The 27,117-nt window shown below is 48.3% G+C and overlaps 3 protein-coding genes and 12 non-coding genes across 15 annotated transcripts; all 15 read left to right on the forward strand.

Annotated features, from left to right (window-relative positions):
- Nucleotides 1-855: 855 nt before the first annotated feature.
- Nucleotides 856-929, forward strand: TRNAN-GUU (transfer RNA asparagine (anticodon GUU)). The gene has a single exon. It is a non-coding gene; the product is annotated as a tRNA-Asn (tRNA).
- A 4,173-nt stretch (nt 930-5,102) lies between these two features.
- On the forward strand, nt 5,103-5,176 carry TRNAN-GUU (transfer RNA asparagine (anticodon GUU)). Its single transcript has one exon. It is a non-coding gene; the product is annotated as a tRNA-Asn (tRNA).
- Nucleotides 5,177-5,443: 267 nt separating this feature from the next.
- TRNAN-GUU (transfer RNA asparagine (anticodon GUU)) lies at nt 5,444-5,517 on the forward strand. The gene has a single exon. It is a non-coding gene; the product is annotated as a tRNA-Asn (tRNA).
- Nucleotides 5,518-5,784: 267 nt separating this feature from the next.
- TRNAN-GUU (transfer RNA asparagine (anticodon GUU)) lies at nt 5,785-5,858 on the forward strand. Its single transcript has one exon. It is a non-coding gene; the product is annotated as a tRNA-Asn (tRNA).
- Nucleotides 5,859-6,125: 267 nt separating this feature from the next.
- Nucleotides 6,126-6,199, forward strand: TRNAN-GUU (transfer RNA asparagine (anticodon GUU)). Its single transcript has one exon. It is a non-coding gene; the product is annotated as a tRNA-Asn (tRNA).
- Nucleotides 6,200-6,460: 261 nt separating this feature from the next.
- TRNAN-GUU (transfer RNA asparagine (anticodon GUU)) lies at nt 6,461-6,534 on the forward strand. Its single transcript has one exon. It is a non-coding gene; the product is annotated as a tRNA-Asn (tRNA).
- Nucleotides 6,535-10,292: 3,758 nt separating this feature from the next.
- Nucleotides 10,293-11,740, forward strand: LOC149349916 (uncharacterized). Its single transcript, XM_089576836.1, has one exon. It carries the CDS (start codon nt 10,522-10,524, stop codon nt 11,683-11,685), a length of 1,164 nt encoding a protein of 387 aa, XP_089432962.1. The 5' UTR covers nt 10,293-10,521; the 3' UTR covers nt 11,686-11,740.
- A 59-nt stretch (nt 11,741-11,799) lies between these two features.
- TRNAN-GUU (transfer RNA asparagine (anticodon GUU)) lies at nt 11,800-11,873 on the forward strand. The gene has a single exon. It is a non-coding gene; the product is annotated as a tRNA-Asn (tRNA).
- Nucleotides 11,874-12,751: 878 nt separating this feature from the next.
- LOC149349918 (uncharacterized) lies at nt 12,752-14,136 on the forward strand. Its single transcript, XM_089576837.1, has one exon. The coding sequence runs from the start codon at nt 12,941-12,943 to the stop codon at nt 14,078-14,080; it is 1,140 nt and encodes a 379-aa protein (XP_089432963.1). The 5' UTR covers nt 12,752-12,940; the 3' UTR covers nt 14,081-14,136.
- Nucleotides 14,137-14,161: 25 nt separating this feature from the next.
- On the forward strand, nt 14,162-14,235 carry TRNAN-GUU (transfer RNA asparagine (anticodon GUU)). Its single transcript has one exon. It is a non-coding gene; the product is annotated as a tRNA-Asn (tRNA).
- Nucleotides 14,236-14,496: 261 nt separating this feature from the next.
- Nucleotides 14,497-14,570, forward strand: TRNAN-GUU (transfer RNA asparagine (anticodon GUU)). Its single transcript has one exon. It is a non-coding gene; the product is annotated as a tRNA-Asn (tRNA).
- Nucleotides 14,571-14,886: 316 nt separating this feature from the next.
- On the forward strand, nt 14,887-16,095 carry LOC149349921 (uncharacterized). The gene has a single exon (XM_089575506.1). It carries the CDS (start codon nt 14,887-14,889, stop codon nt 16,093-16,095), a length of 1,209 nt encoding a protein of 402 aa, XP_089431632.1.
- A 3,605-nt stretch (nt 16,096-19,700) lies between these two features.
- TRNAN-GUU (transfer RNA asparagine (anticodon GUU)) lies at nt 19,701-19,774 on the forward strand. Its single transcript has one exon. It is a non-coding gene; the product is annotated as a tRNA-Asn (tRNA).
- Nucleotides 19,775-20,587: 813 nt separating this feature from the next.
- On the forward strand, nt 20,588-20,661 carry TRNAN-GUU (transfer RNA asparagine (anticodon GUU)). Its single transcript has one exon. It is a non-coding gene; the product is annotated as a tRNA-Asn (tRNA).
- Nucleotides 20,662-20,922: 261 nt separating this feature from the next.
- TRNAN-GUU (transfer RNA asparagine (anticodon GUU)) lies at nt 20,923-20,996 on the forward strand. The gene has a single exon. It is a non-coding gene; the product is annotated as a tRNA-Asn (tRNA).
- The last annotated feature ends 6,121 nt before the right edge of the window (nt 20,997-27,117 follow it).

Genomic DNA, 27,117 nt, shown 5'->3' on the forward strand with positions numbered 1-27,117 from the left:
CTGCGAAAAACCAGGGCCCGAGCTCGGCTCGTCAGTGTAGAGCGGCGGTAGACACGGCAGGCGGTGAGCCTCTCGCTTCTCCCACTAGAGGCGCTGCGGTAGGAGTGACGTCACACCATCTGTGGAAGAAAAGGTCCCCAGCTCGGCTCGTCAGCGTAGAGCGGCGGTAGACACGGCGGGCGGTGAGCCTCTCGCTTCTCCCGCTAGGAGCGCTGCGGTCGGAGTGACGTCATACCAGTTGTATAAACAGAGCTCCAGCTCGGAGAATTAAATGATCACAGGAGGAGAAAAAAGAAAGAAAAGACGCGCGTCGCAGCAACAACCACGTCCGCCGAAGCGGATGCTGCTGAAAAAACAGATAAGCGGCCGAAGCCGCGATCACTCCACCACCTCTGCGCCGTGCACGCGGCAGCGGTGGTGGCTCGGCTCGAGCCAGTAGGCAGGCCCGTGCAATTTCCTTTTCTTCCGTCTCTCAGTCACAACAACAACAACAACCGTCGGCGCAGGGTGGCGGTAGACACGGCGGATGCGGGCTGAAGAAACGGATGAAGTTGATTTCGCAATTTCTGGGCTTAACCAAGCTGAGCCTCTGCCAATTTTTTCTTTCAACCCCCCCCCCCCCCCCCTCTCTTTTCTGTTTTAGTAGTTAGCGCATCTCCTCACCTCATGTTTTGCCGTTGTTTTCATCTTCTTCTTCTTCTCTGCACTGTCCACCTCTTCCAAAGTGACAAGGCTGTCGTCCTTTGCTTCTGCCTTTGTTTTTTGCATCCCGCTGCCTTCAGTTGGATAATGAACGGTCGCCAAGTTGTCCAGATTGCTAAACTTCTGCAGTCGAACTCTGCTCTCCAAGCGTCCGCCTCCGTGGCGCAATCGGCTAGCGCGTTCGGCTGTTAACCGAAAGGTTGGAGGTTCGAGCCCTCCCGGGGGCGACCGTGTCGTTTTTATTTTCACTCATCCCACCCCCTCTCTTTTTCGTTTTAGTAGTTAGAGCATCGCCTCACCTCATGTTTTGCCGTTGTTTTCGTCTTCTTCTTCTTCTTCTCTGCACTGTCCATCTCTTCCAAAATGACAAGGCTGTCGTCCTTTGCTTCTGCCTTTGTTTTTTTTGCATCGCGCTGCCTTCAGTTGGATAATGAACGGTCGCCAAGTTGTCCAGATTGCTAAACTTCTGCAGTCGAACACTGCTCTACAAGCATCCGCCTCCGTGGCGCAAGGCCGAAAAAGAACGATGTGACCGAGCTCGTTATGGATGACGAAGACGCTGAAGAGGCTTCCAGAGGGGCTGGGAATGTGCCCGTGCTGTCTCCAACGGGCGACAAGGCTGAAGGCACCGAGGACACTCAAGGCGCCGTCAGCAAAGGCGACCAACAAGATCAAGGCAACACCACCCCTTAGGGGGCGGGGACTGCCAAAGAAGACTCCGGCAAGGAGTTGGAAGTAGTGTCGACGGGGGGCTGGTGGGATGGAGAGCAAACCATGGACACCACAAGTGCAGTGCCAGGAAAAAGAGTGCACGAGGAAACAGTCGTCGCGGGCGACAACGCCGACGTGGAACCGCCTCCCAAGACGTCTGCTACTCGGCGGCCGAGTTTCAAGCCCAAGCCGAACATTCCGCCCGACCGCAGAGGGGGCGGCACGGAGCCCTCGTAGCAGCGTGGGCCAGTCTTGTTCCTGCCCACGAAACTGCAATTAGCGTGCATCATGGAGCTGTATCAAGGGCCAAAACAACGACAGGACTACTATCTTGCTGCGGGGGCGGAAAAGTCGAGTGCCGCGATTTTCAACGCCAGCGGCGTACCTCAGATTGTCGAGGTAAGCCCCGTGCGGTCCTTGTGTCCTAGCGTAAATATGGCAGCAAACTTTAAAAAATCCCTCCGTGTAGCAACATTGAATGTTCGGGGCTTGGCAAGTAGGCGAAGGCAGTGCCAGGTTAGTAGGCTACTTATCGAAAACGAGCTGGACATCGTTGCTGTCCAAGAAACGAAGGTCAGCAGCGAGGACCAAACGGACCGTATGGTGCAGTCCTTTAGAACTCATTTCAATGTTTGTATAGCTCATGCGGTTGGAACATCGGCGGGATGCGCGCTCTTTGTACGTAACAGCGTTGGGATTTTGGAGGAACAAGTCATTGTTTGCGAAAGTGGCCGTTTTGTTATCCTGGATTTTTCATTCTGTGATTTATTGTGGCGTGTTGTGTGTCTTTATGCGCCTAACAAAGAAACCGACCGCAGAGTTTTTTTTTTTAAACCTCGAGCAGTATTTGAAAACAGAGCGACATGTTATATTTATGGGAGACTTCAATTGTGTTTGCAGGCCAGAGGACCGAGCTAAAGTCCGTACTCTAAAGGATCAAAGTGTGCAGGTTCTGGATGAGCTCGTAGAGGAGTACGACTTAATAGATGTTGGCTGCATGTTATCACCCGGCAGTCAGGCACAGTTTAATCATTTCCAGGGTGAAAGCCATGCCAGGCTCGATCGCATATACATATCGGTGCATCTGGCGGCGCTCTGCGAAAACTACGAAGTCATTCCAGTATCCTTCTCTGACCACTGCTTGTTTCCTTCACCTTAGGATCAAAATTCAAGGAGGTGAGATTTAATTCGGATTTATGGAAATTTAATGCCAAACTTCTGGACGACAACAGCTTCATTTGCGAGGTAAATAATTTACTGAAGTCATTGCATGTGTCTGGAGCCGAAAGCTGGTTGGAAAGGTGGGAAGGTTTCAAAAATGACGTAAAAATGAAAGCTATTGAGAGAGCAAGCATACTAACACGCGAAGAAAAACAGAAAGAAAAGGAATTGCACAGCCAGTTGAAACTATTGCTGAACATAGAATCTGCGCAGCCTGGTTTATGCACGAACCAGATAAAGGAAGTTAAAAGAAAGCTAGAGCAGGCCAATGAAGATAAGTACCGAGGGGCCGTTGTGCGGGCACGCACTGAGCGATTATGGATGGGTGAGGCGCCCTCTAAGCGGTCACTGAGCTATGAAAAGAGCTATGCCTCGAAAAATGAAATACAAAAAATAATGTACAGAAATGAAGAAACCACTGATCCAGAGAAGATAAAGCGCGCCTTTTTTGAGCAATATCAAGCTTTGCTAGGACAGGAGCAAGTGAAGAAGGACGGCTTTGAACGTGACTATTTGCGATTAATGCCCAAATTAGATGAGAGTGAGAAGGAAAGACTTGAAGCTCCAATCAGTATGACAGAAATAGAGAAAGCAATTGACCAGTTTAATGCAGGGAAGTCCCCTGGGCCCGACGGCCTGGGTGCAGCTTTCTATAAAGCTTTTAAAGATGAACAGTCAGGTCCTGCATAGAGTAATCGAAGAAGCCTATGAAACAAAACGATTGCCGCCATCTTTCAAAGCTGCCCACGTTGTATTGATTCCAAAGTATGAGGACTCAGCAAGGCTGCTTTTGGTGGGGTCTTATCGGCCGATAAGCCTCACCAATGTAGATTACAAAATTAGATTACAAAAATTACCAATGTAGATTACTCTGATTGTGCAGTGCGAATTATTATAAATAAGAATCTCACCGAAAGAGTGCCAGTGAAATCGTCTGTGAGGCAGGGCTGTCCATTATCCCCGTTGCTTTTTGCTTTATACCTAGAGCCGTTATGCTTGAGCATGATACAGAACGAAAGGATACGCGGTTTCGTGCTGGAAGCAACGGAGGTAAAAATGCTTGCGTACGCAGATGATGTCGCTATTTTTTGTAGAGACAAAGAAAGCGTTCAAGAAACTGTTAGAGTGGCGGCTGATTTCTGCGCTAAAACGGGGTGCCGTGTTAACTGGGAGAAATCATCTGGATTCTGGCACGGGGAGTGGGATCAAAAGCCTGAAGTGTTTGCCAATGTGCGATGGACAGCGCTGCCCTCAAAGTACTTGGGTGTACCACTAGACCAATACAATGACACTGAGGAATACTGGAATAGGGAAATAGGGAATCTCAGAAGGAAAACGCAAGCGTGGAACGGCCGGAACCTATCTATGTTCACACGAGCAACTGTTTGCAACCTTTTCTTGGTTGCAAAAGTGTGGTATGTCTTGCAGGTATTGTTCATGTCGCGCGTAACCATACAAAAAATACATCGAATCTTTGCTGTTTTCGTGTGGGGAAGCACATGGGAACGTACGAGTCGGACAAATCTGTTTCTTTCGGTTCGAAAAGGGGGAGTGGTGCTTGTGCATTTGTTTATCAGACAGATTGTGTCGCGTTTTATTTTTCCGCGAGACCAGAATGATCCCTTTTTGTGTACTTTTGTGCAAGTGCGCATGCGCAATGCTTTGCCTGAGTTTTTGGTGTCCTGTTGTGATAAAAGAACGACAGCCGTAAGAGGATTTTGGCGCGAAGTTGTCACGGCTTTTAACATGCTGAAAGTGCGCTTTTCTTTAGATTATTTAAGTTATGTGTCGAGAAAGAAACTGTATAAAGATTTGTTGGATGTCATGCTGCCTGCACCAGTGTATCGACAGCTTGGTTGCGTAGGCCCAGGGCAAGATGTTCTGAAAAGGGTGAAACGTATGCCAGTAAATCCTAACGTGAAAAGCTTTTTCTTCAAACTCCATACTAACACTCTGCCAGTTAAAACCTGGCTAGAACAAAAGGGCATTTTGTGCCATGGACGGTTAACTGTATGCTCTGCAAAAAGCCTGAGACAGTCGAGCATGTGTTTATAGAATGTTGGGATCCGGTATTCCATTGGGACATTCTACAAAGAACAATAAAGAAAGACCTGCCAATCACGCCGTATGGAATCCGGTTCTTAGCGGTAGAAGATGACCGAGATGTTCCTTATGATCTCATCATGCTACTGGGCCTCCACAGCATATAGAAAACCAGGATGTCAGTGAGAAATGCCGATGTAAACATTCGACCTGTAAGAGAAAATTTAATTGAAAGTGTTGTGGGTGTGCGGGAATGTTACCGAGCCCAATCGGAGCTACCCGAATGGCTTGGCGTGCTGGATGAACTTGCAGCCCTCAAGAAGTTTTAAACAACCACGTTGACCGTAGGCCGGTTCACGTGTTTTAGCGGTTTGTGTGTATGTTTGTTTGTTATCATTGTCAAAACAGGCAATAAAGAAAAAAAAGCCTCCGTGGCGCAATCGGCAAGCGCGTTCGGCTGTTAACCGAAAGGTCGGAGGTTCGAGCCCTCCCGGGGACGACCCTGTCGTTTTTATTTTCTCTCATCCCACCCCCTCTCTTTTTCGTTTTAGTAGTTAGCGCATCTCCTCACCTCATGTTCTGCAGTTGTTTTCGTCTTCTTCTTCTTCTTCTCTGCACTGTCCACCTCTTCCAAAATGACAAGGCTGTCGTCCTTTGCTTCTGCCTTTGTTTTTTGCATCCCGCTGCCTTCAGTTGGATAATGAACGGTCGCCAAGTTGTCCAGATTGCTAAACTTCTGCAGTCGAACTCTGCTCTCCAAGCGTCCGCCTCCGTGGCGCAATCGGCTAGCGCGTTCGGCTGTTAACCGAAAGGTTGGAGGTTCGAGCCCTCCCGGGGGCGACCGTGTCGTTTTTATTTTCTCTCATCCCACCCCCTCTCTTTTTCGTTTTAGTAGTTAGCGCATCTCCTCACCTCATGTTCTGCAGTTGTTTTCGTCTTCTTCTTCTTCTTCTCTGCACTGTCCACCTCTTCCAAAATGACAAGGCTGTCGTCCTTTGCTTCTGCCTTTGTTTTTTGCATCCCGCTGCCTTCAGTTGGATAATGAACGGTCGCCAAGTTGTCCAGATTGCTAAACTTCTGCAGTCGAACTCTGCTCTCCAAGCGTCCGCCTCCGTGGCGCAATCGGCTAGCGCGTTCGGCTGTTAACCGAAAGGTTGGAGGTTCGAGCCCTCCCGGGGGCGACCGTGTCGTTTTTATTTTCTCTCATCCCACCCCCTCTCTTTTTCGCTTTAGTAGTTAGCGCATCTCCTCACCTCATGTTCTGCAGTTGTTTTCGTCTTCTTCTTCTTCTTCTCTGCACTGTCCACCTCTTCCAAAAGGACAATGCTGTCGTGCTTTGCTTCTGCCTTTGTTTTTTGCATCCCGCTGCCTTCAGTTGGATAATGAACGGTCGCCAAGTTGTCCAGATTGCTAAACTTCTGCAGTCGAACTCTGCTCTCCAAGCGTCCGCCTCCGTGGCGCAATCGGCTAGCGCGTTCGGCTGTTAACCGAAAGGTTGGAGGTTCGAGCCCTCCCGGGGGCGACCGTGTCGTTTTTATTTTCTCTCATCCCACCCCCTCTCTTTTTCGTTTTAGTAGTTAGCGCATCTCCTCACCTCATGTTCTGCAGTTGTTTTCGTCTTCTTCTTCTCTGCACTGTCCACCTCTTCCAAAAGGACAATGCTGTCGTGCTTTGCTTCTGCCTTTGTTTTTTGCATCCCGCTGCCTTCAGTTGGATAATGAACGGTCGCCAAGTTGTCCAGATTGCTAAACTTCTGCAGTCGAACTCTGCTCTCCAAGCGTCCGCCTCCGTGGCGCAATCGGCTAGCGCGTTCGGCTGTTAACCGAAAGGTTGGAGGTTCGAGCCCTCCCGGGGGCGACCGTGTCGTTTTTATTTTCTCTCATCCCACCCCCTCTCTTTTTCGTTTTAGTAGTTAGCGCATCTCCTCACCTCATGTTCTGCAGTTGTTTTCGTCTTCTTCTTCTTCTTCTCTGCACTGTCCACCTCTTCCAAAATGACAAGGCTGTCGTCCTTTGCTTCTGCCTTTGTTTTTTGCATCCCGCTGCCTTCAGTTGGATAATGAACGGTCGCCAAGTTGTCCAGATTGCTAAACTTCTGCAGTCGAACTCTGCTCTGGATTCTGCTTCCGGCCACGCCAGTGAACGGACGCAGAATGCAGGGCTCCGATGGAGCGGCTTCAGCGGCCGTGTCAGGCCGCGGTGACAGGGCTAGTCAACAGGAAAATACTTACCAGGTTGTTTTGCCAGCACTGCCTACAGGTCGGTTCGTTTTGAATACGGTTTTTTTGCACGCCGATATCAGGGCCCGCCCGTACCGGGTGGAAGATTTCCGCGACGCTTTAGCAGAGCAGTCGCTGCTCCCCGATGTTATCGCAATGGGGGCGTATCGGATGAGCCACGTCTGGGCCGTCACTCTCAAGGATGCTGAAGCGGTGACCAAGATTATTAGTGTCGGTGAGCTGGTAGTGAAAAAAGGCCGCTGCTTGGTGATTGACCCGGCCAACCAAGATGTGCGACTGAAACTTCACTGGCTGCTACACAACGTGCCAGACGAGGATGTTCGGGCTGCCTTTGCGCCGTACGGAAAAGTGACGGAAGTTGCCCGCGAGCGCTGGCGCGTGAGTGGTATGTCAGAAAAAGGCTCGACTACTAGACTCGTCACGTTGAAGTTGAGAGCTGGCGTGAAGCTGGACGACCTGCCGCACCAGCTGAATGTTAGCGGTGAGCTGGCGCTCGTTGCTGTACCGGGCAGACCACCGTTGTGCCTACGCTGTCGGAGTACGGGGCACATCCGTAAGGAATGCCGAGTCCCGCGTTGCGGAACCTGCCGACGGTTCGGCCATGAAGACGGACAGTGTGCCCGCACTTACGCGAGCATTACCGGCCCCGGTACAGGAGTAGACAAGTCTGAGTTGCTGATGGACGAGGCTGATGCGGAAGATGCAGCCCGTGCAGACGGGCAACCAGCAGCGAGGGAAGGGCCGTCGCTTACGGTTTTGACGAAGCAGAAGGCGACGTCAAGTGAGGTACCGGCGAGTGTAGTACAAGTTCAGAGTGCCTTTCAACAGAGTGGCGATGGCGCGCCGAAGGGCGCGCCAGAAGCCGCGGCCGAAGCTCTGGACAGCGCTGAACCTGCCAACACCGAAGGCATGGACTTCACTGAGGAGGCTGGCACCCTAACGGCTGGAAAACGCTCCCGCGAGGAAAGCGCCGGCGAAAAGACGCATCTTGATGGTGGCAGCGACGAACCGCCGTCGAAGGCCCCGGGAATCCGGCGTCCGATGTTCAAGCCGCGGCCGAACGTCATGGCCGAGACAAGGCAGGCGGGGAAACCGCCTCCGTAGTTCTGCAATGTGCATTTGTGCTGTTTTTTTTTCTTGCTTTTCTTTTTTTTCCTTGTTGTCTTTTTTTTTTGGTGGGGAGTGGTACCCATCAGACTGTGTGCACGGATCTGGATCTGCTGGCGAAGGAATTACCCATGGGTTCCCGACGCCTGCACGCGGATATCTGGAAAGGCGACACCGTACATGCACAGTGAGTTTAAGAAGACTGCTCGGCTGACTATGAGGGGTACTGTGGGACTCAAGTCTCCTTTTCATAGGGCATGGCGATGAAACTAGACACAGCTTTACATGTAGCAACTTTGAATGTGAGAGGCCTTGGTGCACGACGGCGTCAGTGCCAGCTTAACCGCCTGCTTGCTGAAAACGCGCTTGACATAGTTGCAGTCCAAGAGACTAAGATCGAAAGTGAGGAATCCACTGATCGCATGGTGTCCACCTTTCGTGCAGCCTTTAACGTTTGTGTTTGCCATTCCGTTGGCACCTCGGGTGGGTGCGTATTATTTGTCCGAAATAATTTAGGCATCACTGTCGAGTCGGTTTTTTCTTGCCCTAGTGGACGGCTTATTGTTGTTGATTTTTCTTTTTCCAATTTATGTTGGCGCATTATATGTGTGTATGCTCCAAATATTGAATCTGAGCGTTTTGATCTCTTTGCCCGTTTGGAGCCCTACCTTGTTTGCGACCGAGTGTTGTTGCTGTTGGGAGATTTTAATTGTGTGTGTGCCGCTAATGATCGAGTGAAGGGTACGCCTGTGCGTGACAAGAGTGCTCAATTGCTTCAATCTCTGGCTTATGATAATAGCTTAGAGGATATTGGCAGTATATTTACCGAAGGGAATCAACCTCAGTTCACTCATTTTCAGCGTAATAGTCATGCCAGGTTGGATAGAATTTATGCATCCATTGATCTCGTGTCTCTTTGCACGAGTTGCAAAGTTATACCTGTAGCTTTTAGTGATCATTGCCTAGTGATCGCAAGTTTCGGCATAAAGCAAAGAAAAACAAAATTTAACTGGAATCTCTGGAAATTTAATGTAAAGCTTTTAGAGGACGAGGAATTCGTAACTGATATTGCGGATGAAATGCAGAAGCTGCTTGAGGAGCGACCCAGCGTTGTTGCGGTTCAGTGGGAAGATTTCAAGGAGTGGATAAAAAGAAGGGCCATTGAAAAAAGTTGCTTGAAGCGATACGAAGAAAAACAGGAAGAAAAAGCAGCTCGCGAGCAACTGCAATTTTTAATAGGCATGGAAAGCTCCGAGCCTGGGAAGTTTTCTAAGGACCTAAGGGAGGTGAAAAGCCTGCTCGAACGCTTAGACACTGAAAGGTATAAAGCTGCCGTTATACGCGCAAGGACACATAAACTGTGGGCTGGTGAAACGCCGACGAAGCGAGCTTTGTGTGACGAAAAGCGTTATGCTTGCCAAAACGAAATCAGGCAGATAAGGAACGGAGATGAAGTCACGAATGACGCTTTTACAATCAAGCAGCTATTTGAAGAGCAGTACATTGAGCTTCTTGGACATACGCGTGACATGAATGAGGCCTTCCTGGTTGACTTTTTGCCTCTCCTGCCGAGACTTCAGGACGAAGTGAAGGAGCGTCTTGAGCAGCCCATAACTGCAAAAGAAATAGAGACTGCAATCGAAGACCTGCAAGCGGGAAAAGCTCCAGGACCTGATGGAATAGGGGCCGAATTTTACAAAGCATTTAAGCCCACAGTCGCTCAGTTACTGCTACGAGTTCTAGATGAAGCTTACGAAAGAAAACAAGTGCCACTCTCATTCACCACGTCGTACATAGTGCTGATTCCGAAATCAGATGTCCCAGAAAAGAAATTGTTGGTGGGAAATTATCGCCCGATAAGCCTCACCAACGTGGACTATAAATTGTACATGAAGGTTTTAGCAAAGAGATTGCAGAGCATAATTACGAAATTGGTTGGGCCGCACCAGACTTGCGGAATCAAAGGTAGGAGTATCGCCACAAATGTGCACGTCGCACGGACCGTGCTGGAATGTTGCGATGTGCTCGGGGACCGCATCGCTATGATGCAGCTAGATCTGGCGAAAGCCTTCGGTCGCGTTTCCCATGATGTCATTTTCAGCATTTTGGAGCACGCTAATGTAGGCCGTATTATTGCAGAAGGTGTTAAGATGGCATATGCAAACTGCACCACGCGCATTATTGTTAATGGTGACCTCACAGACAGGATAGCAGTTCATTTGTCAGTAAGGCAGGGATGCCCGCTATCGCCTCTGCTGTTTGCGGCCTACTTGGAGCCACTGTGCTTAGCTATCATCAAAAGTGAGAGCATCACGGGCTTTCGATTGCAGTCGACTCACGTCAAAATCCTTGCTTATGCGGACGATATTGCGGTATTCTGTTCAGACAGAGGCAGCATTACTGAGGTGATCAGCACGGTGGATAAATTCTGCAAACAAACGGGGTGTCTCATAAACTGGGACAAAAGCTCTGGCTTTTGGCATGGCGACTGGGAAGCGATGCCTGAACACTTTTCCAGGATGCGATGGTCGTCTTTGCCGACGCAATATCTCGGCGTCCCCCTAGTGCATTATCGCGATGCAAGTGAACACTGGAATGAAGATACGTCAAGGGCGAGGGAGAAAGCAGATGCCTGGAAAGGGAGGCAGTTATCAATGTTTGCGCGAGCCTCCGTCTGCAATCTTTTCCTTGTATCCAAAATATGGTATTTGATGAATGTGCTGTGCGCATCTCGGGCCAGTATTCAAAAGATGCATCGAGTGTTTGCTGTTTTTATTTGGTCGTCAAACTGGGAGAGAACCAGCCGTACCAATTCGTTTCTTTCAGTGAAAAAAGGAGGCCTCGGCCTTGTGCATTTATTTCTGCGTCAAGTTGTTTCGCGTTTTTTCTTTCTCCGAAATCAAAGGGATAATTTTCTTATGACTGTTATCCAAGTGCGGTTGCAGAGACTTCTTCCTGAATTTGTCGTCTCATCTTGTGCGAATTTGTGTGGCACTGTCAATGGGTACATGCGAGAAGTTGTACTCTCTTTTAGGCTGCTCCATGTGCGATTTTCCCTTGAGTACTTATCTAAAGTATCAAAGCAAAAGCTGTATAAGGATCTGGTGGACACCATGTTACCGACCCCAATCTACCGGTTACCTTATCGTGGAGGCCCAGGGCACGATGTATTAAAGAGAGTTAAAAATATGCCTGTGAACCCATCTACGAAATCTTTTTTCTTTAAATTGCACTCGAATACACTTCCTGTTAAAACGTGGCTGCACGAAAAGGGGATTTTTGTCCCATGGACCACAAACTGTCTCTTATGCAAAAAACCTGAGACAGTAGAACATGTATTTCTGGACTGTTGGGACCCCATTTTCTATTGGGATGTGCTACAACGAACAGTCAAAAAAGATTTTCCCCTGGACCCCTACGGCATCAGATTCCTGCCAATTCAGAATGAAGCAGGAGTACCGTATGATTTAATCATGCTTCTGGGCCTCCACAGCCTTTGGAGGACACGGATGCAAGTGCGACACGCGGATGTTAACGTTCGCTCGGTGCGCGAAAACTTTATTGAAAGTGTTGCGAGCTTGAGAGAAATGTACCGAGCACAAGCTGACCCACCTGAATGGATTACTGTATTTGATGAACTGGTCGCATTGAGAAGATTTTAAGCCCTGATACGTCAGCCGAATTAGGCTGATGTTTTTATCATTTGTACATTTTTGTTTTCATGTCACAGACGGCAATAAAGAAAAAAAAAATCGAACTCTGCTCTCCAAGCGTCCGCCTCCGTGGCGCAATCGGCTAGCGCGTTCGGCTGTTAACCGAAAGGTTGGAGGTTCGAGCCCTCCCGGGGGCGACCGTGTCGTTTTTATTTTCTCTCATCCCACCCCCTCTCTTTTTCGTTTTAGTAGTTAGCGCATCTCCTCACCTCATGTTCTGCAGTTGTTTTCGTCTTCTTCTTCTCTGCACTGTCCACCTCTTCCAAAAGGACAATGCTGTCGTGCTTTGCTTCTGCCTTTGTTTTTTGCATCCCGCTGCCTTCAGTTGGATAATGAACGGTCGCCAAGTTGTCCAGATTGCTAAACTTCTGCAGTCGAACTCTGCTCTCCAAGCGTCCGCCTCCGTGGCGCAATGCACTGCGTCTTCACCGAAATGTATGAAACAAAGAAAATGCCGCCGTCATTTAAAACAGCACACGTGGTTTTAGTGCCCAAGAGTGAAGACCAGGCTAAACTGCTGTCCGTTGGGGCTTATCGACCGATAAGCCTGACCAACGTCGACTATAAAGTGTTTATGAAGATTCTTGCCAATAGACTGCAAAAGGTTATAAAGGACCTTGTAGGGCCGCAACAAACGTGCGGTATTAAAGGTCGCACCATTGGAACGAATGTGCACATTGCTAGAACTGTTCTTGAATGTTGCGATGCGTTCGTGGGACGAGTTGCCATGATGCAGCTTGACTTGGCGAAGGCCTTCGATCGCGTGTCACACGAAATTCTTTTCGCCGTTCTAGAATATGCCAACGTCGGCTCTGTAATATTACAAGGTGTACAGATGGCGTACGAAAACTGTGTTACGCGTATTATAGTGAACAAACAGCTTACTGAACCTGTGCCTGTCTGTTCCTCGGTCAGGCAGGGCTGCCCGCTCTCGCCCCTGCTCTTTGCGATCTATCTTGAGCCTTTTCTGTTATCGCTGTTACACAATGATGGGATCTGTGGTTTCACTCTTCAATCGGTGCAAGTAAAAGTGCTTGCTTACGCTGATGATATTGCTGTTTTTTGCGCGGACCAAGAAAGCGTTAAAGAAGTTGTCAAAGTTGCGCGGGCCTATTGCAAAAAGACCGGGTGCGAAGTTAACTGGGATAAGTGCATTGGATTTTGGCACGGTGATTGGGAGAGCACACCCGCAGTGTTTGCTAACATGCAATGGACGACCTCCCCTGCGAAGTATTTGGGGGTACCCTTAGAGCACTATAAGAACAGTACAGAGTTGTGGGGTGAGGTAACGCAGAGTGCAAGGAAAAAAGCGGATGGATGGAAAGGACGTGACCTTTCTGTTTTCGCGCGTGCAAGTGTGTGCAATGTATTTTTGATAGCCAGAATTTGGTATTTTTTGCAGTTTTTGCTCATCACCAGAGCAAACGTGCAGAAGCTGCATAGAGTGTTTGCTGTTTTTATTTGGAGCTCGAATTGGGAGCGAACTAGTCGAGCTAATTTGTTCCTACCGGTCAAAAGAGGTGGCCTTGGACTTTCCAACTTGTTTCTGAAACAAGTTGTCTCAAGATTTTTGTTTCTACGTGATCAAACCGATCCTTTGTTACGCACAATGTTGCAGGTGCGCTTAGGAAATGTGTTACCGGAATTTGTTGTGTCCAGTTTCCCAGCCACGAATCGTGCTGTAACTGGGTTTTTACGTGAAGTTGTGGCTGCCTTTCACATTTTGAGCTCTCATTTTTCGACTGAATATCTGGCTGCTGTACCCAGGAAAAAATTGTACAAGGATTTGTTAGATATCTTTATACCTGTACCCTTATACCGATCCTTTTACTGCGGAGGCCCAGGCAAAGATGTGCTAAATCGAGTTAAGAAGATGCCGGTAAGACCGAACGTCAAATCCTTTTTCTTTAAATTACACTCGGGTACCCTTCCGGTGAAAACATGGCTAAACGATAAAGGCATTTTCGTACCATGGAACGTCGACTGCACACTGTGCAAAAAACCCGAGACCATCGAACATGTCTTTATCGACTGCTGGGACCCGGTTTTCCACTGGGATATCTTGCAAAGAACTTTAAAAAAAGAGCTACCTGTTACTCCATATGGCATCCGGTTCCTGCCTATAGAAAGTGGCGAAGTGCCATACGATATGTTTATGCTACTGGGCCTCCACAGCATCTGGAAAACTAGGATGGCGGCTAGGCACGCAGACGCAAATGTGAAACCAGTCAGGGAAAACTTTATAGAAAGTGTAGTTTCTCTGAGAGATGTTCTCCGCAGTCAACCTCAGCCACCGGAGTGGGTGGCAGTTATGGACAAATTGATCGAAATGAAAATGTTTTAATCCGTCGCCTTAGCCAAAGTCTGGCTAGCGACTTTTTATGCCTGCGCATGTATTGTTTTCCGGCAATAAAGAAAAAAAAAAGCCTCCGTGGCGCAATCGGCTAGCGCGTTCGGCTGTTAACCGAAAGGTTGGAGGTTCGAGCCCTCCCGGGGGCGACCGTGTCGTTTTTATTTTCTCTCATCCCACCCCCTCTCTTTTTCGTTTTAGTAGTTAGCGCATCTCCTCACCTCATGTTCTGCAGTTGTTTTCGTCTTCTTCTTCTCTGCACTGTCCACCTCTTCCAAAAGGACAATGCTGTCGTGCTTTGCTTCTGCCTTTGTTTTTTGCATCCCGCTGCCTTCAGTTGGATAATGAACGGTCGCCAAGTTGTCCAGATTGCTAAACTTCTGCAGTCGAACTATGCTCTCCAAGCGTCCGCCTCCGTGGCGCAATCGGCTAGCGCGTTCGGCTGTTAACCGAAAGGTTGGAGGTTCGAGCCCTCCCGGGGGCGACCGTGTCGTTTTTATTTTCTCTCATCCCACCCCCTCTCTTTTTCGTTTTAGTAGTTAGCGCATCTCCTCACCTCATGTTCTGCAGTTGTTTTCGTCTTCTTCTTCTTCTTCTCTGCAATGTCCACCTCTTCCAAAATGACAAGGCTGTCGTCCTTTGCTTCTGCCTTTGTTTTTTGCATCCCGCTGCCTTCAGTTGGATAATGAACGGTCGCCAAGTTGTTCAGATTGCTAAACTTCTGCAGTCGAACTCTGCTCTCCAAGCGTCCGCCTCCGTGGCGGATTCCACTTCCGGCTTTCGAGCGATACGGTCGCGGGATGTCTGGCTCGTCACGAGCGGTATCAGCGGCCCAGCCGGGCCGCGGGAACAGGTTTTTTGATGCCTCGGCCGACGAGTATCAGGTTATTCTACCAAGTTTGCCAACCGGGCGTATCGCGCTGAATACTGTTTTCATGCATGGTGATGTGAGGGCTCGGCCGTACCGAGTCGAAGATTTCAGGGACGCTTTGGTGCTGCTTGGTGTGCTCCAAGATGTGGTTGCGCTGGGGGCGTACCAAATGAATCACGTTTGGGCGGTGACGTTGAAGGACACGGAGACGACACGGAAGCTACTGGCCTTCAACGAGGCGAAGGTAAAGGATCGCCGGTGCCTAATCGTCGACCCGAATAACCAGGCTGTCCGTTTGAAGATGCACTGGTTGCTTTATGGCGTGGAAGATGAAGATATACGTGCAGCGCTGTTGCCGTTCGGGAAAGTGACGAACATCACCAGAGAAAGGTGGCGTGCACCGGGCGTAAGTGAAAAGGGCTCGACCACACGCACCGTGTCCCTGAATCTTAAGGCCGGTGTAAAGCTTGACGATATCCCTCATCAGCTAAAGGTAGCAGGTGAGCTTGCTCTTCTCGTCGTGCCTGGCAGGGCGCCGCTCTGCCTCCGCTGCAAGACCACTGGGCACATCCGTAAGGATTGCCAGGTTCCGCGTTGCGCTCTTTGCCGCAGGTACGGTCACGACGAGACGCAGTGCGTCAAGACGTACGCGAATGTAACCGGGCCTGCGACGAGTGACATTTCGGAGCTCCTCATGGATGAGGCGGATGCCGAAGAAGCAGCTGGCCAGAAAAGCGACAAGGCTGCAGTAAAAGGGTCTCTTACGCCTCTGACCCCTTCATCTGAGACTAAAGCCACCGGAGAAATTGGCAAGGAGTCACAAGTTCCTGTGGCTTGTGTGGCTACGTCAAGCGGGCCCAGAATCAGCGACGCAGCTGCAGGCGCAGGTGACACCCTCAACACGTTGGCAGCCTCTGAGGTAGCAGCCATGGATGACGTCGAGGCAGCGAGCAGCGGTGCTGCATCAAAGCGTGCTCATGAGGACAGTGCGGACGGAACTGAGGCTCCCGAGACAGTGGCCGACGAGGAACCACCCACAAAAGCGGCTTTTCCGACGCGGCGGTCGCCCTTTCGTCCTCGGCCGAACGTGCTCTCAGAGAACCGGGTGGCGGGGGCGCCACCCCCTTCTCAGTCCTGAGGCGGCTGTGACGGCGTGGTGCCAAGCCACTGCCTCGGCTAAAGGTATGACCATGCTCCCGGGTTTTCTCCCCTAAGCGATGATACGGCTCGAAAGAGCAGTTCGATTCGCGACTATTAATGTTCGAGGGCTGGCTGCGAAAAGGAAGCAAAATCAGTTGTTTCGTTTGTTTAGCGAGCAGGAGTTAGACATAGTCGCTGTACAGGAAACAAAAGTTGATGGTGAGGAGGAAGCCGGGAGAATGGTTAGTCAGTTTACAACGAGGTACAATGCTGTTGTTAGCCACGCTGTGGGAGCGTCAGCAGGATGTGTTCTCTTTGTGCGCCAGTGTCTTGATGCCGTGATTCAGTCCGTCATGACATGTGGGTCGGGTCGTCTTGTGGTTTGCGATGCATCGTTTGGATCTTGTGAATGGCGAGTAATCTGTGTGTACGCGCCAAATAACATGAATGATAGACGCGAGTTTTTTGAAAGCCTTCGCCAATGTTGCAACTGCCAGAGGCTTGTTGTTATGATTGGAGATTTCGACTGTGTGCTTTCAGCGGATGACAAAACAAGTAGCCGATCGTTCAGTGATGCTAGCACAACTGTTCTTGCTGATCTGATAAATGAGTGTGGTCTGGAAGACGTCGCCGAATGCTTGGGGGCTGGACGCACTGTTCAGTTCACACATTTCCAGGCATCTAGTCATGCTCGCTTAGATAGGGCATATGTATCCCTTGACCTTGTACCTTTGTGTCTGGAGTATCAGGTACGCCCAGTGTCATTTAGTGATCACTGTTTGGTCACGTTCACGATCGGTAATAAGGAAAACAATGGAAAGAAATTCAACTGGCAAATGTGGAAACTAAACTCGAAATTATTGGAGGATGACGGCTTCATGAATGATGTAGAAAGACTTGTTGCGAATATGAATCAGGAGAGGGTAACAGAACTTGCAGCGAAGTGAGAGGGTTTTAAACAAGAATTTAAACTAATGGCTGTAGAACGAGGAAGCGCAGTGGCAAGAGAAAAACGAGCTGAAGAAAATGCATTGCGCGCGAACCTGCAACGCCTAATGCAAGAAGAGTGCAAGAGACCGGGTTTGTTCATCACAGATATTGGAGCGCTCAAACACAATCTTGAGATGTTAGATGCGGAGCGATATCGTGGTGCACTTGTCAGAGCGAGATCTGAACACCTGATAAGGGGAGAAGCGCCTACAAAAAGAGCGTTAAGCACAGAAAAGTGGCACGCTCGTAGAAATCACATTGCAGAAGTGGAATGGAAAGGGCGTGTCACGAGCGACTCGAAGGAAATAGAACGGGCTTTTTTTGAATATTATGCAGAGCTGTTCTCTCGAAGTACAGTTGACGTTGAGCGCTTCAAAGCAGAGTATATGCCCTTACTGCCGCGGCTCGATGAGACGACCAAAGAATTGTTGGAACAGCCTATTACGCTGCAAGAAGTGAATAGTGCAATCGAAAACCTAAATCCCGGGAAGTCGCCGGGGCCAGACGGGATTAGCGCAGCCTTTTACAAAGTGTGTAAAGGACTGCTGTCACCAGTTCTCCAAGCGGTCTTTAACGAAGCGTATGATCTGAAAACGCTGCCTCCATCCTTTGCTTCATCCCACACAGTTTTAATTCCAAAGACAGATGACATAAATAAGTTACGTAGTGTCAAATCGTACCGACCAATAAGTCTCACCAATGTTGATTATAAGATTTTGATGAAAGTACTAGCTAAAAGACTACAAACCGTGATAAAAGATATTGTGGGAGACCACCAAACATGTGGAATTAAAAGCAGATCTATTTTCACCAACATTCACGTCGCCCGTAGTATTCTAGAATGTTGCGATGCTGCGGGAGATGGAGTAGCAATGCTCCAGATTGATTTTGAGAAGGCATTCGATAAAGTGCCCCATGATGTTCTTCTCTGTATACTGGACCATGCTAATGTCGGGAACGTTATTAAAGAGGGAGTGGCCATGGCTTACGAGGGCTGCACAACCAGGCTAATAGTAAACAAGTCCGTGGGGGAGAGAATTGAAGTACAGCGCTCAGTACGCCAGGGCTGCCCCCTCTCTCCCCTCCTATTTTGTTTGTTTTTAGAATCCTTTTGTCTGAGCATCATAAATCACGAGCAAATACGAGGTTTCAAACTACAGCAAGCAGTAGTGAAAGTGCTTGCTTATGCAGATGATGTCGCGGTTTTTTGTACTGATTACAACAGCATCACACAAGTTGTAAAAACTGCAAGAGATTTTTGTGCTGCAAGCGGGAGCTCAGTTAACTGGGCAAAGTGCTTGGGTTTCTGGCATGGCGACTGCTCTGTGACCCCCGGTACTTTCGCCAGTATTAGCTTTGTGACGACCCCCGTCAGTTACCTCGGAGCTCCACTTGGATTCTACCGAGACAGTGACCCATACTGGAGAAGTCAATCGACTGAACTTCAGGAGAAAGTGGGGAAATGGAAAGGGTGGAACTGGTCAATATTTTCTAGAGCAACTACTTGCAACTTATTTTTAATCAGCAAAATTTGGTACGTACTGCAAGTACTACACTGCTCGAGAGTCAATGCTCAGAAGTTGCACCGTGTGTTCGCTGTTTATGTGTGGGGGTCCTCTTGGGAGAGGACAAGTAGGACAAACCTTTTTCGGCGAGTCAGTTCAGGAGGCCTTGGGCTTGCTCACATTTTTCTGCGCCAAATCGTCCATCGTTTTATGTTTCTCAGAGAAACAAAGGACCCGTTTCTCCGTGCCGTCTGTCAGTTGCGCTTGGGACGAGCTCTACCGAATCTCGTTGTCTCGACTGACTACATACCAGGAGGCATTTATGGCTTCCTAAAGGAAGTTGTTTTGGCTTGCAGATTTTTGACTGTCCGTTTTTCGTTAGAATATTTGTGTGGTGTCAGTCGGAAAAAGCTGTACAAAGATTTGTGTGATGTTGTGCTTCCTGAGCCATTGTATAGGACGATGTTTTCTTTCCAAAAAGGGAAAAATGTTTTGAAAAGAGTGAAGAGGATGCCGGTGCCGGCTGGGGCTAAGACGTTCTTTTTTAAGCTCCACACCAGTACGCTAACGGTCAAAAAGTGGATGGACCAGAAAGGACTTTTTGTGCCTTGGGGGGTGCACTGCATCATATGCCGAAAGGACGAAACCATCGAGCATGTGTTTCTGGAGTGCTGGGACGCCATTTTTCTTTGGGATGTTCTCCAGCGGACACTCAAAAAACTCCCCCTGAACCCACATGGCATCAGGTTCCTCCCAGTAGAGAGTGATGATGGCACACCTTTCGATCTTATCATGTTATTTGCCTTGCATAGCATATGGAAAAGCAGAATGTCTGTTGAGAATGGTGACATTGATGCTCGTTCAGCACGACAGTTCTTTAGGGAAAGTATTAGAAGCTATGTAAATGAGCAAAAAGTGCAGAAATGTGTGCCTGAATGGCTGGAACGCGTGGAAGTGCTGATAAATCTCAGAGACTTTTAATCGCATAAATTCAGCCGAAGGACGGCTGAAGAATATTATGATTGTGATATGAAAGCTTGTCCTTCCTTTCTGTGATCTTGTTTGGTGTTTGGATGAACAATTCAGGCAATAAAGAAAAAAAAAAAAAGCCTCCGTGGCGCAATCGGCTAGCGCGTTCGGCTGTTAACCGAAAGGTTGGAGGTTCGAGCCCTCCCGGGGGCGACCGTGTCGTTTTTATTTTCTCTCATCCCACCCCCTCTCTTTTTCGTTTTAGTAGTTAGCGCATCTCCTCACCTCATGTTCTGCAGTTGTTTTCGTCTTCTTCTTCTTCTTCTCTGCACTGTCCACCTCTTCCAAAATGACAAGGCTGTCGTCCTTTGCTTCTGCCTTTGTTTTTTGCATCCCGCTGCCTTCAGTTGGATAATGAACGGTCGCCAAGTTGTCCAGATTGCTAAACTTCTGCTGTCGAACTCTGCTCTCCAAGCATGCCGGTCCGGCCGACAGTGAAAACATTCTTTTTCAAATTGCACTCTAATACACTACCCGTTAAAACCTGGCTCCATGAAAAAGGAATCTTTGTCCCATGGACAACAAATTGCCTGTTATGTAAGCAGCCGGAGACAATTGAACATGTTTTCCTAGACTGCTGGGACGCCATACTTTTCTGGGATGTCCTGCAGAGAACCATCAAGAAAGAACTACCACTGCACCCTTATGGGATCAGATTTCTACCAGTTGATCGCAAAGAGGTACCCTATGACCTATTAATGCTTCTTGGCCTCCACAGCTTGTGGAAAACGCGAATGCAAGTAAGGCATGCTGATATAAACACTCGTAGTACACGTGAGAACTTTGTTGAAAGTGCTGTTTATCTGCGGGAATGTTACCAGGCGCAGCGTGACCCACCCCAGTGGGGAACACTACTAGATGATCTAGTGAAACTTAAGAAATTTTAACCTCACCCGTATCAGCTCAAGTGTAGCTGAAGTGGTCTTATTGTTTTCATGTCAATCTCGAAAATAAAGAAAAAAAGAAGCCTCCGTGGCGCAATCGGCTAGCGCGTTCGGCTGTTAACCGAAAGGTTGGAGGTTCGAGCCCTCCCGGGGGCGACCGTGTCGTTTTTATTTTCTCTAATCCCACCCCCTCTCTTTTTCGTTTTAGTAGTTAGCGCATCTCCTCAGCTCATGTTTTGCCGTTGTTTTCGTCTTCTTCTTCTCTGCCCTGTCCACCTCTTCCAAAAGGACAATGCTGTCGTGCTTTGCTTCTGCCTTTGTTTTTTGCATCCCGCTGCCTTCAGTTGGATAATGAACGGTCGCCAAGTTGTCCAGATTCCTAAATTTCTGCAGTCGAACTCTGCTCTCGAAGCGTCCGCCTCCGTGGCGCAATCGGCTAGCGCGTTCGGCTGTTAACCGAAAGGTTGGAGGTTCGAGCCCTCCCGGGGGCGACCCTGTCGTTTTTATTTTCTCTCATCCCACCCCCTCTCTTTTTCGTTTTAGTAGTTATAGCATCGCCTCACCTCATGTTTTGCCGTTGTTTTTGTCTTGTTGTTGTTGTTGTTGTTCTTCTTCTTCTCTGTCCCGTCCCCCTCTTCCAAAATGGCAAGGCTGTCGTCCTGTGCTTCTGCCTTTTTTTTTTGCATCCCGCTGCCTTCAGTTGGATAATGAACGGTAACCAAGTTGCCCAGATTGGTAAAATTCTGCAGTCTAACTCTGCTCTACTTCCTGACGCGGTAGCGGACGGTCGCAGGATCATGGGTTCCCACGGAGCAGCATAGCGGCCGTTGCTGGCCGCGGAAACACGTTACCAGCGACGAAGATAAGGAATACGAGATCGTTCTCCCTACCCTGCCCACTGGTCGTGTTGTTTTAATTACGATGTTTCTGCACGTTGACGTGCGTGTGAGATCCTACAGGTCGAGGAGTTCAGAGACGCCCTCGTCAACGTTGGTATGCTCCCCGACGTCGTGGCGTTGGGGGCGTGCCAGAAAAACCACGTGTGGGCGGTAACCTCAGCAGCGCGGATGCTGCCAAGAAACTGACCGCCTTGAAGGAGCTCGAAGTGAATGGACGACGCTGCATCGTCTTCGACCCGGAAGGCCACCAGGTAAAGCTGCGCCTGCACTCGATTCTACACGGCGTCGCCGACGAGGACATCCCTACAGCATTCGCGGCGTTCGGTAAAGTGACCGAGGTGAACCGGGAGCGTTGGCGCGTCGCCGGTATGTAGGAGAAGGGGTCCACCACGAGGACCATGCTCCTAAAGATGAAGTCAGGCATGAAGGTGGACGACCTGCCCCACCAGGTTCGAGTCGCTGGCGAGTTGGCTCTCTTGGTGGTGCCTGGGCGGCCGATGCAGTGTGTGCGCTGCGGCGGCACGGAGCACGTTCGCCGCGATTGCAAGGTGCCCAGGTGCTCGAAGTGCCGACGCTATGGAGATTCGGAGGCGGACTGCGTTCGCACCTACGCGGCGGCTATCGGGCGTGTAGTGGCGAGCGACTCCGCAGAGGTCATGGACATCGTCGAGGCGGAGGAAGCTGCGAGCGGTATCGATGACGCGGGCAAAACGGCGGGGGTGGTTTTTCAGCCAACTGTTTCAAGTAGCAGCACCGACACGGCTGTCGCACAGGAGAGCGGGTCGCCGTCTATTGACCAACCTTTGACGCCTCTGGAGACGCCCAAGGATAGAGCGAGCCCGGTGGACGTGGAGTCAAAGACGGCCAGCGAGGACCACGACGAGAAGGCCGACGCTCGCACGACTACCGGTATCACTACCCCTGCGAAGCGTCCGCACGCCGAGACCAAGCCCGACGGGAACAAGGCAACAGAGCCCAGCGTCGAGGAACCACCGGCAAAGGCGCCTCAAGCACGACGGCCCAGTCTGCGGCCGCGGCCAAAGGTTCCGGCCGACAAGCGTGGCGGCGACAAGGCGCCTCCTGACCAGGAGCAAGTACTCGCGCCGGATGACACCGGCAGCGATGGCAACGTCTAGCGACATGCTAGGCGCGGGAGGTAAGCACCGTGCTTTCGGTCTCTTCTTCCTAAGTAAAAATGGCTTCTGCATCTCAAGTCAAGTCAAGTCAAGTCAAGTCATCTTTATTTCAACATCACAAGGATGCTAGGGGCGCAGCCAAAAAGCCTATTAAAGGCTTGACGAGGGGCTGCGCCCCGTACAAAAACTTGGTAACTTCGGCGTAAGAGTGGACTATGCAATGAAAAATATTTTTAACACAAACAACAGGGCAAAATGGCACTTTCACATAATGTTTAACTAAAGACTGTAGAAAAGGTGACATAGGATTGCGGCAAAGAAGAAAAAACATACACGCAGTGTGGAAAACATAATTACAGAAATGCACACTTTCAGTGAGGTAATAAAAATAATAATAGTGTTATCTGCACACTATAACTATTGGATTGTGTTTAGAAGAAGAGGCAAGGTGTAACTAATGCTCTGCCGTCCGTAATTTGTTCGGGTTTGTGGAATGACGAAATGATTTTTTGTACGAGTGCTGTAATTGTGAGACTTGCGTTCAAGTCTGTAGAGTTCCTTGAAGAAGATAGCTGTGTTTATGGCTGTAGTCCTGTAGCGCCTTAATAAGGTTTGTTTATATTGCTGCGGGATAGGAATTATATTCATTTTACGAAAAATCGCTTCTGTTGGTGCGTCTCGAGAAACGTTGACGATGATTCTAAGGGCTCGTTTTTGTAATCTGTGAAGCTTGCTAACATTCGAAAAGGTGGTGGTCCCCCAAACCAAAAAGCAGTATCCTATAACAGAAGAAAATAGGGACTGAAAGATAATTTTTTTTACACATTGCGGTAAACAATACCGAAGCCTGGAAAGAATACCCACTACCTTAGCTATTTTGTTAATCGTAGTATCTATATGTTTATTCCATGATAAATGTTCATTGAAATACACTCCAAGACTTTTAAATTCCGAGACAAGCTCAATTTTTACCGAACCTAGCCACAGCGAATATCCCAGGAAATCAATGATCCTATTTCTGGGACGGAAAAGCATTGCTTTTGTTTTTTTGGTATTAATTTCCAAGGAGTTAATGGCTGTCCATTCATGGAGGGAAAGCAAACACTGATTCGCCTGCCCAAAGAGATCATATACATTAGTTGATTTAAAAAATAGGCTGGTGTCATCAGCATACATTATAAATGTGCATTGGTTATCTAGAGTAGTAACATCATTTATGTAAAGATTAAATAGCAGTGGACCCAATATGCTGCCTTGAGGAACACGAGCTCGTAGAGGCTGTATATCGGAAAGCTGATTGTCAATCTTGACCTGCTGACAACGGAAGGTTAAGTAAGATCGGATTAACTGAAGAAAGACGCCCCGAAAACCGTATATGTCTAGCTTGGCTATTAAAGTCTCATAGTTGATCCGGTCGAACGCTTTTGAAAAATCAACGAAAATGCCCAGAACAAGCTCCCTCTTTTCAAATGATTCCAGTATTAATTCTTTCTGCACAAGAAGGGCGCTCTCTGTCGACCTGCCTTCTCTGAAACCATGCTGACATGTAGTTATTAGGTTGTGTTTTTTACTAAAGCTAGCAATACGTTTAAACATCACCTTTTCTAGACATTTTGAGAAGACGGGAAGTATCGATATTGGACGATAGTTAGAGAGGTCGTTTCTGTCACCGCTTTTATAGATAACAGAAACCCTAGCCATTTGCATCCGCTTTGGAAATACTCCTTTTTCTAGGCAGATATTGAATATGTACTCTAATACTTGGCTGATAATATCAATGACATATTTAAAGGGTTGCACCTGGAAGCCATCTATATCACGAGACCTGCTATTACGAAGGGTTGCGAAGTGACTTTGAATCTCATGCTTATCTGTCGGGGACAGAAACGCAGTTTCAGGGGTACGAAATTTTAGATATTCTGCAGAGCGTTGATCATGAGCACTCCTGACAAGTGAAACAAAGTGATCGTTGAAGCGATTGGCCAGCTGCCTTCCGGATAACGCGCAGTCGCCTATTGTGATCGATGTACAAGTTTGGGGGTCTCTTTGAGGGTTTAAGATATTGTTAATTTCCTTCCAAACAAGATCGCTTCGTCTTACTGTATTGGAGTTGAATAGCTTATTCATGTAGTCTTTCTTTGCTTGGCGAAGAAATGATGTTACCTGGTTTCTAAAATTTTTAAAAGCTTTAAGGTCATCGGGAGCTCTTGAAGAAAGGAAACGGCTGTAGAGTTTGTTTTTCTTTGTTATCATTTCGAGGCAGTCTCTGTTGATCCACGGTTTACGAGCTTTCCTTGGCTTTTTGCAAGTTCTTTCAGGAAAACACTCTAAATATATGCTTGTAATTATCTTTACGAAACTATCGTACGCTAGATCTGGATCATTAATTTCGTACACGCACTTCCAGGACACTTCCTTAAGTTTGGCTCTGAATAGTTCTAAGGTATCTGGGTTTATCGTTTGGTATGTTTGAACTATTTGCTTCTTTCGTTGACGCTTGTTCACACGATCAGCAAAGAGAAAAATTGGTAAGTGATCACTCAGTTGAGCACAGATTACACCAGATTGTGTGAATGTACACTGAACATTGGTGATAAAAACATCGATAGATGAGCCTGCATGCATTCTTGTTGGCTCCAAGATGACGTTTCGAAAACCGTTACAATCCAAAACCATATTTAATTCACGCTGTTCATGAGATGAAGTTAAAGAATCTATATTGATGTCGCCACCTAATATCAGGTTCAGCCCATTGTCAGTTATCCAGGACAAAAAATCGTCAAGAAACAAAAGAAAAGAAGACACATTTCCACCGGGAGGACGATAAACCACTGAAAACACATTTGAGCCACAGCTATAAGAAAGTATTTCATAGTCGTCCACTACCATGGAGAAGCGAGAAATAACACTGCCATTAAAAGATTTGTTTAACATTAACATCACACCACCTCCTTTCTTATTAACTCGATGCTGGGAAAATGTATTGTGATCTTCGAGGGTTAGAACTTCTTCATCATCTCGATACCAAGTTTCTGTTATCATAATTACGTCAAATGAGAATTTTAGCGACTTGAGAAAAGTAAAGACCTCATCTTCTTTGTTGCGTAATGACTGAGCATTCAAATGAAAGAAAGAAGTGACATTTTTGTTTTTCGAATGTAAATTAGAAACATCAGCTGGCAAGAAGAGCTGCGTGGCCATGATGAAGTGAAACAAAATCAAAGGGAAACGTACTTTCCTTAAACTATTTTATCTAGGTCACCTACACAGGCAATGCGGATCGCATCGGACGATTCATCCTTTCTCGCGAAAATGCGTTCATTTCTCGTCCAGACGAATTTCCATTTTTTCTCCTTTTTTCGAGTGACAGTCATTCCCAGCAGTTTTTTCAATGTGGGGCAAAGGTGCTCGTTAACATAAATTGCTGCACGAGTCCGAGACAGGCTGCCGTTTGAATCACCTTCGGAGTTAGAATTGCCATCGGCAACGCTTGCCTGTGCAACTGTTTCAAGGTGAAGACTGTCAGTGGTAATCTTTGATTGTCGGGCTTTATCAAGTACAGCATCACGCTTTGACCGATTTCGGAATTGTACGATAATGTTTGGGCATGGGTTATTCTTTGTCGGGACACGATGACAAACTTCTATATCCTGCATTGTTATCGGTTCCTTGATAGCTTCGCCAACCTTCAGAAGTATCTCAGGCAAATGTTCGTTCTGATCAAAAGGAAGACCCTTGATTTCCACATTTTTTTGCCTTGAATATTGTTCAAGCTCAGTTAGGCGCTGTTCATAGCTAGTTAGCAGTTTTTTCAAAGAAACCTGCTCAGTGGACAGTGCTGCATTTTCAGCTTTCAGCGCCTTGTTCTCCTCTTTTAGAGCAGAGTATTCAGCCTTCAGATCATCAAACTGGGAGCTACAATATTCGACGCTTGTAGTCAGTTCTCGATGGTCTTTGCGGAAATCTCTTTCGATTGCGCTTCGCAATGCAGCAATGCCCTTCTGAAATTCATCTCTCAGTTCATCCCGCAACTTTTCAAGTTCCCGCGGCATATTTTCAAACACACTTGACTCAAACGCACTTGGCAGCGGCAACAGCAACAAGCAAGATTATTGGGGCTAATAAACAGCAATAAATCAGACCTGTGAATAGCAGAAGATGCGTATGAGCCAACAGCCTCTGTCGCCGCCGCCGCTACCAAGTTCAAAGTCGCCACCCTAAACGTCAGAGGCCTGGCAGGTACAAGAAACCAAAAAGCCGGCTGTACCGACTTGTAACGGAGCAAGATATTGATATACTGGCAGTGCAGGAGACTAAATTCGATGGTGAGGAAGAGACCAAAAGCGTGGTGCGACGTTTCACGTCTAGGTACTTTGCCGTCGTTAGCCACGCTGTGGGCACATCGGCTGGTTGTGTTCTTTTCGTTAAGAAGTTGCCGGGGCTATAGGTACACGGTCATCATTCGTGCATGACGGGTCGATACGTGTCCATCGATTTTTCGCTTTGCAACAATGACAGGCGCATTGTTTGTTTGTACGCACCTAATGTGGTTGATGGCCGAGCCGCGTTTTTTGAAA

Source organism: Amblyomma mixtum, chromosome 3 (assembly GCF_055824585.1).
Source record: "Amblyomma mixtum isolate Tamu chromosome 3, ASM5582458v1, whole genome shotgun sequence".
NCBI lineage: Eukaryota > Metazoa > Arthropoda > Arachnida > Ixodida > Ixodidae > Amblyomma > Amblyomma mixtum.